Source organism: Hyposmocoma kahamanoa, unplaced genomic scaffold (genome assembly GCF_003589595.1).
Source record: "Hyposmocoma kahamanoa isolate Upper Pololo Valley unplaced genomic scaffold, ASM358959v1 62, whole genome shotgun sequence".
NCBI classification, from domain to species: domain Eukaryota; kingdom Metazoa; phylum Arthropoda; class Insecta; order Lepidoptera; family Cosmopterigidae; genus Hyposmocoma; species Hyposmocoma kahamanoa.
The window spans coordinates 11,185,374-11,198,870 of record NW_020653850.1 but is presented as its reverse complement, the minus strand read 5'-3'; the positions used below and the strand labels follow the sequence as shown (position 1 = coordinate 11,198,870).

Genomic DNA, 13,497 nt, shown 5'->3' with positions numbered 1-13,497 from the left:
GTATTATCATAATCGTATTTTCTTGAAAACTCCGTTTTTTACAGTATCATGCCTGGTTTAATTGGGCAAACGGTTCAACTCGTGGAAAATGGTTACCGCCGCTAATAAGCAATGGCGATATTTATTGAGATCATAATTCTCTTGTTGATCATAGTTGCCTTGGATGAACAGGTTATCAACTATAACATTTGGACTTTTTACTTCAAAATGCAGTACTATTTAAAAAATCGGACTTATAACGATCGGACGGGAAATGGCGCGGGAGGCAGGGTAGTATCTCTGCTTATAACTTTTTGCACGTTTTGACTTATAAAAAGTATTAAAACTAAAACATTGGATGTGTTCATAAATTATCACGTAAGTGTATTTTAAAAATATTAATTTCCAAAACGGAGACGATTATTTATACCGTTCTTGGGATATTTTTTTCATTGAATTGTTATCGTAATCTTTAGTATAATTTTTTGATATACTACTATGTCCCTCAATTTATCAAATTGAATATTATTCCTTCTTTTATTTAAAAATATTAGAAATTAATAGTTTAGTTAAAACTTTGGATCAGGAAAAATTAATGTTCAAAAGGATAATATTATAGACCTCCTGAACAATTTCAGGATTTGGTCAAAATTACGGAACTGAATAAGAATAAGAAGTATTGGAAAACACTTAAATGTGTAAGCTTTAGATACATGCAGGTAAGGAGAACCAAATGACAATAGCGGCTGAAATAATGAGAGAACAAACTTTAAAATTTCTCTCCTGAAAAATCTGTGTTTTTGAGATAATGCCCTGTTCATCTGAACCAACGATTTGTACTTTCTACATAAAATCTATGTTATTCTTAAACCGATTCACAATTAGGTGACCGTATAAAATTGCGTATTGACTAACGTGTGTATCAGTAATAGCTAATTAGTCGTAATCCCGTAATCGGTCAGGTTAGAGAATCGCCCGCCTGGGTCCAATTTGCGCCGCGATTAGAACCATAAAACTCGCACGATCTTGATAAGGGATGCGTGGAAATCGGTACGTGCGTATCTTTCCGTAGGATACCTATTTGTTTCATTCGAAAATTGAGATATTTCAATAGGTACTTGCTTTCTATGTGTAATAAGTTAGGATGCTGGTAGTCATTTGCATACGAAACAAATTAGTTTCTTGAACTTAACGCAACTTTTAATTTTACGATTTACTACAGATTGAATTCACAGTAAAGGCATTTAGTTTAAACAGTTATAATTTTATCTGAAACCGATATTCGGAATATATTTTGAATGTTACGTGAAAGTTCAGGAGATAATGACAGTCTCTCTCTCGTCTCTCAGCTGAAACACAATGTGTTCCAGGGTCACTGCGGTTGCAAATTACTGCTTATAATTTCGGCTATGGCAAATCCATCTCCAAACAACAAACTGAAGCAATGTTACTCACTATATTTAGAATTTATTTAAATAGAAACTCACCCAACCTACAAAGGAAACGGATGCAGTGTGTTTTTTCGATTTCATATAAATTTCAGACGGCACACGTCTGAATTGTAAATTTTTTGTTAACTGCCAACGGGCTCGTATGATTTTTGAAACTTTTGTCTGTAGTTTGGCGTCCCGCCGAGGCGTCAGTTAGAAAATTTCCAGGCTGAGTGGAGTTTTATTAGTGCCTATGCATATTCAAACAGTTTATTTTGGACATGAGTTATAGTAGAACTGAAAATTGTTCAACTTTGCTTTTAGTGTCTGCTCGTCGACTGCTATTTTACAATTACGATTTGAATGTTTAGTAAATTGTAAAATACTTTAGTAATGTTTTTCAGATTTCATAACATAAGATTGTCTTTATACAAGTAGTGATCTAAATATGACTGACATCATACAAAGAATATAATATTTATAGTTTTTACATTTTTATGGATTTTTTTCACTATGAAGCCATAACTGATTATATAAGAGTTAACGACCAATGAAACTTTATTTATTTACCATTTTAACGTCAACATTTATTGCTTATCTCTGCGATTATGGTACATGGTAATGACGACTCCATATTTGAATGTTTCGCTAATTCTCTAGGTATTAGTAATTTTATTGCGGCCTGTACTTCTCGTCTGGTCAGTGTGTGTTTTTTGAGAAGAGGAGTAGATCGTCATCTTCTTCTTTTCATCTTCTTTTCTTTTTCATCTTCTCTTCTTTTCTTCCTCGTGGGCAATCTTCTCCAACATGTCATGTACAAAATTATTCATTATCAACAACGATGATCTTGATATACCAATTTTGTCTTGCGTAACTTCTCTTAATAACTTGTATAGGTAAATTGAGAAGTTGTGATAGTTTTTTCTACATCTTCTCTTTTCGTTGGATTTCATCGATGTAATTTTTTCAATTCTCTAGTGTTTTCATCAGATTTTTTACTAGTCCTGTCGGCGTCATCTTGGTTTCCTTATTTTAATCTTTGGTAATAGATACTAACTATTCTCAATTAAACAAATTTTAAACGTATGATGCCGCTCTGGCCACGTCTCCACCCGACGATGTTGATATCCACAGTACCTAGTAGAGAACGCATGTGATCGTTTGTAAACGCGTACGAGATAACTTACGGCACACATCGTCTTACGTCTGACAGTGAGACGAGTGAAACAAAGTACTGCAATTAACTCGCGACCCGCTCAGGCGAAGTTCAGCAGTTTTTCCCTCGTAATTCTATTACATTAAACTTACACCGTGTTAAAGAAACAGTGTCAGTGTTGTCTGCACTTTGTTATCGACACTTTTGTTGTCGATAGTTCAAAAATAGAGACTTACATAATGTATGTTTACTTTAAATTATTATTCAGACTGTATTTTAATCGATTGAAATATTTGAAAACTTTCCCCTCTTTATTAAAAAAATATTATACTGGTGTCTACTACTGAATGTAGTAGTATTTTCTGGAGGTAGGCCTCTTCCAATGTACGTACACTGTAATTATTATCTGCAATCCGCATGACGTCCACTGCTAAAGGCAGTATACATATAAGGCAGTATATATATATATATAACTGCCTCCGTAGCCGAACGGTTACCATGCTGGTCTGCCACGCAGAGGTCCCGGGATCGATTCCTGGACCGGGAGAAATATTTGTATGACACACATTTATTTCTCTCATGAGTTTGGACGTAATTTATAGTTATCTATGTATTTGTCCATGGCACCCGCGATACAGGGTTTTTCTAGTAGTCCAGGGCAAGGATTGTGGGGGTTATTATTATTATTATATAGATTAATCAAAAGTCTTAAACGTGGTTATTACACAAAATGATTATCATTAATTACGGGTTATATACTATATTTATATAGTATATATTATATACTGTGGTAAGACAGTATGATTTCATTTTGTTGTTCCGACTTTGTTTTCATCCGATCATCTGCCGCTGAACAATCAACTCATGACCATGGAATATGTTGAAAAATGAAAAATAATCATACCGTGGTAAGAAACCACGAAAGTCATAAAATCTATATGTTTACTTTCTTAAGCAGTCGACGTCATGGGTATGATGATTATAGTGTAGGTAGTAGAGATCCAAATTCCGAAGAGGTCTACATACCTCAGCAGACTACAGAATGACAATTTCTCAATAAAGTGGGATGTTCTCAAATGTTTCAATCGTTTAAAATAAGCTACGACTACAATACAGAATGATAGTCATGAACATCACTCTTCTTCAATTACTAAGTTTCTTGAATCGATCATGTAGTTGCAGTAAAGCTTCTTGTGAAAAGTTCGTCCAGGGAAGTAGACGGTAAAAATAGGTAAGGTGGCAGACCTTACCTATTTCTGCTACCAAACAGCAATGTAAGCATTACTGCGTTCTGGTTTTGCCGGGTAAGGGTGCTTGGTGAAATGCACATGGGACTTTTCAACTTATGTTTCAGGATGACGGGCGCAAAGGCAGTGCCTTGAGATCTTTGAGATTTAAAGCTCTGAGTGGCACTGCAACTGTTATGGACAGGCGTGTCGCTTATCATCAGACACGACTTGTTCGTCCCGTCACTTACTATCATAAAAACAAAAACATACTTCATTCATTGTAAGTTTGTTTTTTACTAATGTCTAAAACATTATCGATATCGATTCCATTGACAGGGTTCCACCACGATGGCATCACAGCGCGTCGTCGTCGGCGCCAGATCGCTAGCTGAAAACTTTTAATACTTTAACTCGACTTTCACTCAATTTCATTTAACGGCTCGCGAGTTGATACAGCTCGATGATCTAGTATCATTTTAGGTGTAGTTATTTTGTTTCATATGCACATTCATTGAAAGTCATTACACTGCTTGCACTTACTTTGCCTTTTGATTATTAAATATATAAAAAAATTACAACAGTAATGCGACGCTCTGTACTAACGATGCTATTTTGGATGTTAATTAATCTAACTCATGATTTTATAAATGACACTCTGTAGTGCAATCTAATAAGTAATAGTCTAGAGGCGTAGTTTGTAAATTTCCCGGTAAATTATACAGCAATTGAAAAATAATATAATTACCTCTTTTTTATCTATTCTGGATTTCCTGAAAACATATATTTTGAATTTTGACATGAGAAAAGTGGTGTTCTCCTGCAATAATACAGGCGGCCGTGGTCAGATATTCAGGTTCAAGAACCGGCGTACGATAAGTTATTTGTTTATTTCATTATTACAATGCATATTTATTGGTAGATGACATTACCATCTCAGTCAGTCGTGACTTGTAAACTGACGTGACGTGACATGTAAAGGAACGTTAGTTTGTTTAAAAAATGCGCAATTTAGATAAAAAATAATAATTTCATTTCATAAATGCAACAATCGTGAAAACCTAAGAACTCGACATTCAATACATATCATAATAATTGAAAAACAAATAAAAGCCATGCAAACTTTTCATGACAATAAAACATTTTTAAAGGTCCTTTGACAAACAATAACATTAAAAGATATAGCGACACATCCCTGTATTCTTTGAATAAAAATATCAAACAACGAAATGCCGAATGCTGCCGCGCGGCTTTTTAGGACCATCCTCTTAAGTAGAGAACCAAATAAAATTGCACGTATCTCCTAGAGGTGGAGATATTATTGGGTCATAGTTCGCTAGATCCGCCCGATGTCGTTGGGGCATTCACTATATCGTAAAGTTTTCAAGAATATCTTCAAACACATTTAGATTTCTGAATGTAGTGTTCATACTATGTTTTCCTTGACCATACATTGACATTAAATAAAAAAAGTATTTTATTCCTTACGCGAGTTCTAAAATAAATAACTCATGAGGAATATAATAGAGTCATTGCGTAATTCTTCAAATTAAGGCAATAAAATTCTTCTTTTCTGGTGGTTACAAAGTGATTTTTTGAATATCCTTACAATATAATACATATATAACAGAAATGTTGACATTGACAATTCAAAAACGGGCGGCCTGGCAGCCTAAAAGCTGGAAGATTTCTTAAAAAACTAAAAATGGGCACTCTAAAAAAATCGCAAGCGTAGAAAACAAAATAAACCCCATCACGACACGACAAATTGATGTCATCCATCCCTCTCTTGCTAACAGTCGCAACATATCACTTCCTGCACGTCCTCGGCATTTTTCCTCTATATATTATTAATACATAGGTACACTCGGTAGCCCTCTTTACACTTGCAGAAGGCCGATAAGTCCGTCCTTTTCTATATTGTTGGGTCTAGTTTTCCCAAGCGACCGGGCCCCGAGGGTAAAACTCCCTAGGGTCGGTATTGACTCTACTATGGAAGGAAAGTTATCTGTACACCTATTGTCGACCACCCCCTTCCCCCTACTTTTGCTTGCTCCCACCACCCACAGAAGGACTTTCTTACGCGTATTACGTTTTGTTTTATTTGCGAGAGAGTAGTTAATTCTCTGTTTGATGTTTCGATGTTGATTTTACTGACACTTGTAGAATGTGGATATATATTCAATTGTGTACGGTTTTTTAAGCATCTGCAACCAATTTATAATGTTGTTTACTTAGAAAATTTCACGGCGATAGATAAAAAACTCACTCTATAAAAATGTTTTATGCAGTCAAAGTTATTGTAATGGTGCAACGTCTAAATAAAAAGCAATCTTCATAATTTTCGCCGAAATGACTTGGCATTAGTAACTTGACCCGCCCACAACTAATACGACTTAAGGCTAGGTGCATACTGGATACTAATTCGGTAATGCGCGACATGGCCACGCGGCCGCCACGCGCCATGCGACCCACTACGCGACACATGGCGCGATTTGTTCACTTAACTTGTTTATCAAGAACAGACAAATGTACATGAATAAATAAAAATGTCACTTATTTATTCATTTACATTTTTGAAATAGAGTATTGGTCTTAGACGGTATCTTTTTTTTTCGTTACTCAGAGTTAAAAACTAAATGTAAACGAATGAATGACACGAATTGTTTATATAAATGTTTTGAATACTAAGCACGTGAAAATATTGGCACTTACTTACATTACTTTAATATAAGAGTTATGGAAGCTACAATATCCAATTTAAAAAAGATATACATAGGTACCTAGTTATAGATCACCATGGACAAAATAAAATGCAGAAAATAAACCTACCTTATTTACGCGAATTTCACTTTAAAAATAAACGATTGTTCTTTCCGCCTTTACGATATCTAGGTTACATCGAGTATAGAATGACATCCGGAGTGACGCGTGCGCAAGACACAAAGCACGTGCATCACACACGACGACAAACGAACTCTACTCAATGTCATAATGGATTAGTAGAGCGTAATCTATTTAGTCCAACTTGTATATGTAGCACTATAATCAAAATATTTTTCCTTTTTAATTTGTCGATATTTAAAATCTGCAACCATGTTTCTAGCCTATTACCTAGATATTAGATTCTAATTTTAGTATGCCAATGCCTAGCAGCTTAAAATTTTAAACTTAGAATGATACTTCGTAAATAACATTTTTAATTAGTAGAAGGTTTAACATAAGATTAATATCATATTAGGATACTATATTCCATTACAGACCATCCCTAATTTAATTAAATTTAAATTCACTTTATAATAAATGCTTTGGCTTGTGGTACCCGTTTTACTTAGAGCCAATATTAAATCATAATTAATTTACCTTCAAAAAAGGCCCAGTCCATTTTAATGCTAATCGGTAACACGATCCCCATTCTTTGGCAATACAATTAAAAGCAGTAGCGATAAACCCATGTATTATCTAGTCAGTTCACAATAGAAAATATATATTACCCCTGTAGTGCGACTAAAATTGTTAGTATAATATTTCAAGTGGGGCGCAAATGGTACCATGTGTGTTAATCACAATAGTTTAGAAGAAGTGTTTTATTTTGGATTGAATATGATGGATGGCTTCAATGTATGGTGGTAGTCGTTTTTCTATTCAGTAATGTTTCGAAATATGCAGGCTGACGTTTTTTTATTTTACGATATTTGGGACGGCGATTATACCCATCAATACGTATTCGTATAATAAGTTATACTACAAGCTCCATATCTTTCTACGTTAGTTTTGATTATAGTGACCCTCCCTACCTACCCTGAGGGCATATGAGAAGGGCACTATAACCTGTGCGCGCACAGGAACCTTATAAGTTCAGGTTCTGACCTCAAATCAGCCAGTGTACAGGGTTGTCACTTGACTTCATCCGGTTCTTCGAGACGCTGGTGCCTCGGGTGAGCCGCCCCGGGTGCACGTACAGTACCCTTCTTATTTTCCAGATAGGTATCGGAGCTGTAGGCACGCTCACTTCCCGTTGCGCATTGCACAACTAGCGGTTACCACCGCTAAGCCGCCAACTCTGAGTCCACTACCAAATATCCTCATTGGTGGCGGAGCTGTAAGACACGCTCACTTCCCGACGCCGAAAAACGACGTCTCTCCAGTTTCCAATAACCTAAGCAGCTGGAGGGACCGGAGGATATCTAGCTTATCCTCTACTAGCTCTCCGGGCTAGTGACGGAGATGCCAGTCACAGGGTCCTGCGACAATGTCCGGATATAGCTTCCAACTTAAACATGTCTGTCTCTGCAGCTAACCACAAACCCTAGCCAGTCCAAAGGCATATCACTGGCGGAGGGCTTGGCTCGGACGCCCACTGTACCTTGGTCTTGTCGTCGAGCCCGTAGTCTCTCCGGAGAGCCCTATCTCTCGGGTCGTTAGGTAAGGACAACATAAGTTATACTACAGTGGTCCCACTCAAATATATTAGCAGTAGAGCGCCTTGTGAAAGAGTTTGTCCAAGGAAGTACTGCCACATTACCTTTTTCTGTCGCCAAGCAGTAATGTGAGGATTACTGCGCTTTGGTTTTCAAAGATCTAAGTGCTGTTGAAATTACAGGTACATGGGACTTATCAACTTATGTCTCAAGGTGACAGGGGCATCGGCAATGATTTAAAGCTCAGAGCTCAGCTGTTATGGACAGGCGCTTCGCTCACCACTAGGCGCATGACATGTTTGTCCCGTCTCTTAGTGTTTTAAAAAAAGAAATCGAGATGAAATATCCGCTATTCCGTACTAAATATTTATGTCATGTAAAGTTCTGTCTAGTAGGTACTTGACACAACTTTATATGACATCTCATTTTTTTCCCGCATTTTTTGTCTGTAAACGTTGTTTATATTGATTAGGTAAAATAACTGTCAACGTAACTGTATTATAAGAACTTAGTATATTTCTGTAATGATGATTCATATATTGATTTTTATTATGGTATTTATTATATGCAAAACCACATTTTATATACATATATTTTTACAAACATTATGAAATATTAGCCAACTTAAACTGATAAAAAAATGGAATGGTGGTTATTGCTTAACCCTTACATAAACTAACTTTAAGGAATAATCATGTGACACAACGGCACAAGTTATTTGGTCAATTATCAATAAAAAAATATAGATTCATAATAAAACTCCGTCGTATTTTATAATATTATTTAATCTTGTATTTCGTGATAGTTTTGTCCATGAACGATTATAATGTACAAGTCTTATTCGATACACAATTGCGTTAAACAATATACGTAACTACACATTTCATATTCAGGAAGGTAATTTTTAAAGAAAACGCTTTGATATCCGGGGATATCCAAGTGTTCGAGGCAGAATTTATTATTATTTTTCGTATACCTACATCCTTTTTTATTTCAACGGAAGATTCTTTTAATACATACAGCAAAAAAGTCGCATTGTATACTATAAGCTTGTTCCTTTTGTTCTAAGTTGTGGTACATATTAGCTTATTCTTTTTGCCGTAAGTACTTACAATTCGATATAAGATAATTGCTATATATTATTCCAGAAATTCCATTTGTAATTGGATATGTTTTGTTTCAAGATATGATCGATATTCAGAAATTTCAAAATTTACAATTCGATGTCTTTATAAAATAATCTTAAGACACGATTTACATTAATCGAAATCGATAATTGAAAAATGTACACATTATGGATTATTTTTTAATTTACAATGATACTTACAATAAATATATCACAGATTGTACAAAACAAGAAACATACATACGAATAATTAAAATAATGCGAAGAAGAATTCGATTGGTGCAGCGCGCCCAATTTTGAGCATTTTTTTAAAACTCACTTCGATAATCGAAGTACTATTTTACATCAAAAGAATTATAGGCATCTGTATATAAAACCTATCACTATATCAATCTAGCAACTGAACTATGAAATATTTATTCTATTATTTACAAAACCGTTACAATTAATTATATTCACGATTAGACCTCCACCCAATAGAGAACGTTTTATAGTATTGAATTAAACAAACTTAATTATGATATTATTTGGCTTCGGCGTCATCAAGGTACTGTTAAAAGAACAAAAATTAATTTTTAGTAAGTTACTTGGAAGCCAAAGGTGCAGTTTGTGCGTATTGTTGCGCGCTACATGTTGGTAGTGAGAACGGGTTGACACTGAATGGAGATGAAACCAGACTGCCCATTCCTGTGAACAAAGCAATAGTTAGGAAATTAAGTATTGGAACCTAAATGCGAGAAAATTTTACTCACTTCGGAATTGAACGGTTTGTGTGAAGGAATGTGCGAAAATTTGAATAATGTATAAATCAGACAGCATTTTCAGTGGAATGATTACCAAATTTGTCCAAGTAAATGGACAAAAAAGGTGAACATTGGGTAGCAAAATAAGCAAAAAACAAAACAAGTTTGACACAAACAAGTGAGAAACGAAAAAGCTACTAACACTGGACTGCTAGGTGCCAATTGTGGTGCTGAGCCACTCGCGGCGGACTGTGTCTGACGACAGCAAACGCGCTTCTCGACTTGCCCTCTTTATCCTCTTTCATCTGGCATTTCGAATGAGTGTTTACAGGACAGTCGGCGGTTTTAGAATTTCTTTCATAATGTCCGCTATCTTTCGCGTTATACACATTACTCGTATAGTGGTCAGATAAGTGTCCATTCACGTTCGCCGGGTGGTACGGGCCTAGAGACACTGCGCGAACAAAAACAGGGGTTAACACAAAAGCGTGAAGCATACAGTGCAGAAAGCGTTGCAAGTGTGTATTTAGATCTTGGTTGTGTATTGGCTCAGGTAAAATATTCTATGATGCTGTTGATGAAAACATACTTCACAACAACAACGAAAATAATCTTAAATCTAATGAAATAAAACTTAAACTAATAACTTTCAAAGTTTCTAGAAACTTACGTGAAGTGGTATTGAAGAGCGAAGTAGGTGGTGCAGGATAATGCTGAGGATGTGGGTAAGAGGCAGGTGCGGCGTGGGGTGTAGATGCAGCCGAGCAGTAACGCGGCGACACCGACCCGCCACTACGCGCGTACTCCTCTAAAAGAAAAAGCCTGGGGTCAACACGAAACATTAAGTTAGGACTTTTTGGAATATCCCGTGTAGAAAAGAACGTAACATTATATTGACCTTGAAATAACTTTTTTTCGACATGATTACAGACTTGTTAATTATATTTGTAAGTCTGTTATCATGTCTATTCACACATTATCATAGACAATAGAAAAGGCTGTCAAGATAACATTTCTTGCAGTCTTTTGCAGTAATTTGTTGTAAACCGACAAAGTGGCTATTATTTCTTTAGTAGGTAATTCAATATATGTTCTATGTAATGTAAATGTATTGAACCCACCTTCAGTCCACTGCGAAGCCGCAGTATCCTGTACACTGACGGCAAGTTGGCCGGTGTAAGAGTTGAACGGCATACTGGTTGGTGGAGACCGTGGCGCTCCCAAACCCAACTGATTGTTGCGCGGCATAGAGTACAGTGCTTCTGCCAAGTCTGCTGCCCTTTTGAGAATGATTTCCTAATTTGGAAAGGAGGTATTAATGAGTACAGAGGTAAATATTGCAAATAGAACAAAAGTAGTTATATCCGCAGAAAGGTAATGAACAAGTTGATAACGATTCCCTTGAAATATAACCACAGACAACGAAATATATTATTTTTACTAGTATTAGTCAATTTGTTACAAAATAAATAAATGCCCTCGTAAAGAAAAATAAACCTTAATTATCTCACCTTAGGTAACTTTTCCGGATCACCAGGATGTCTTGGTATAAGTTTTTGCAACCGTTGAAAGCCGTAATCTATTGTCGGCTCGTTAAGAGCTGCTATGCGAAACAAGAAAAACAATATCAATCATTAGTTGCCCAAATCGAAACCTAATTGATTGATCGAGCTACATTGCGTACGAACCCTCGAATTAATTATCTTTTCGAGGAAAGGAATCTATGAGATTGAAGATTTATCTTAAACAGAACTTCTTTCGAACAAAGTGCTATGGCAAAACATCTATATTACAAGTGAATACACATCGTGAGATTGTAATATTACAGACGACTTAACGTAAGAAGTAAAAACTTTGATGATTAAAGTTAGATTTAAAGACGACTCATAAATAAAATATATAATTTACGTACAAGTTGTATAGATTAGCAATACTCACAAACATAGACGAATCTTCCCGGCGCGCCTTTACAAAACTGCTTGCTCTTATAGGATAGTGTGACTTCTACGACACCTGGTATATGTCTTGGAGGCGTTTGAACTCTGATGGCGTGGGATGTTATTAACTGTTGGTCAGACATAAATATAAATTGCTACAATTGTCTAAGATTCTAATTATGAAATAAATATAATATATAAACAAATGATGTTGACCTTATAGCAGCATTAGTGTAAAATATTTTAAAGAGAAAATAGACTCCTATATGTATTCAATTGAGTAGATTTGGTTTTATAGATAAGAATTCTTACCTCACTCCAAACCAACATAGTTCCAAAGACGACTTGTAATCCATCGAAGAAATTATCCCCTACAATGATGACAGTAGAACCACCAGAAGTCCAACCTTCACTAGGCGATATCGCCTTGATACAGGGCGTTGCTACAGGTAACGGTGGGTAGAGACCAGCTGGCGAAGAAATAAATCTAGTAGATAATAATATACGAGAGTAAAAGATGCTAAACAGATAGACAGGGCCAGGTTAATTACAAACAAAAACAAAACAAAAATATAAACATCAGCAAAAACTTTAAACTTCGTTATTCTCGTAAACTCCGTCGTCCTAAAACTAAGCAAGAGAAATGCTATGTCCAACAACTTAAAAGTTGAGTAAACGCCACAACACTAAAACTCATTCTGTCCTACTTGAACTTTTATCTTTTACTGTTCCGAGAAAAAGGACAATTGCAGACCGTAAAAGTCACGGCAAGTGTCGAAGGTACAACGTAAGGAATTGGCAGTTATTATGTGAGAAAATGAATTTTAATGACTGGAAATAAAGTTGGGGATAAGAATGACGTTAATGGTAGTTATGACATTGTCGAACGGTTGGGAGAATGCAAGAAGGTTGTTGAGGGGGACACGCGTCGCGAGACAACAGGGGGAATCTGAAATCTTGAACAAAACGGTGCGGTAATAAAGACGGGTAGAGAAAGTGAATTTAAGGGGACGAAAGAAGATTACGTTCGAGGTTCATTTTTAATTTGACTAACATTTTCTTCTTGTTCCCCCTTGATGAATTAATTTTTCATGTTAGTCAAGCTAAAAGTTTGGAGGCTGGGCTTTGTTGGATTATTTATTTTACTTTAAATGAACAGCAAAGAGTACTTTTAATTCCAAACTTACTTTGCGTATATATACAAATTTTTATGTGGAATACAAGCAATACATTGGTAGTGTAAAAGAAAATATTTCCTTTAAAAAAAAATTAAAGTGCGAATAATACCAGCTAATATTATGACAAAGGTTACTGTATCTAGCCTTTAGTGAGTAGATACTTGTTAAATTTTCTCATTCGCACCGTGTAATCCCTTCGACTCGGTTTCACGCCGTCTAGCTGGCTGGTAACTTTTCGCGCTCTCTTAATGTGGATACGATTCCATTATTTTATTTGCTATTGTGAACATTTTGCATTATT

At 35.7% G+C, this 13,497-nt stretch overlaps 1 protein-coding gene across 1 annotated transcript in view; it reads right to left on the bottom strand.

Moving 5' to 3' along the window:
• Positions 1 to 9,924: 9,924 nt before the first annotated feature.
• Positions 9,925 to 13,497, bottom strand: part of LOC113229770 (transcription factor collier) — a 74,603-nt gene continuing 71,030 nt past the window's right edge. The window contains exons 10-16 of the mRNA XM_026463453.1: positions 12,331 to 12,488; positions 12,020 to 12,146; positions 11,593 to 11,684; positions 11,203 to 11,377; positions 10,752 to 10,889; positions 10,284 to 10,535; positions 9,925 to 10,025 (exon numbers count right to left, since the gene is read on the bottom strand). Of these exons, the coding sequence (XP_026319238.1) occupies positions 10,024 to 10,025; positions 10,284 to 10,535; positions 10,752 to 10,889; positions 11,203 to 11,377; positions 11,593 to 11,684; positions 12,020 to 12,146; positions 12,331 to 12,488 (944 nt within the window). The 3' untranslated portion in view covers positions 9,925 to 10,023. The remainder of the gene's footprint in view (positions 10,026 to 10,283; positions 10,536 to 10,751; positions 10,890 to 11,202; positions 11,378 to 11,592; positions 11,685 to 12,019; positions 12,147 to 12,330; positions 12,489 to 13,497) is intronic.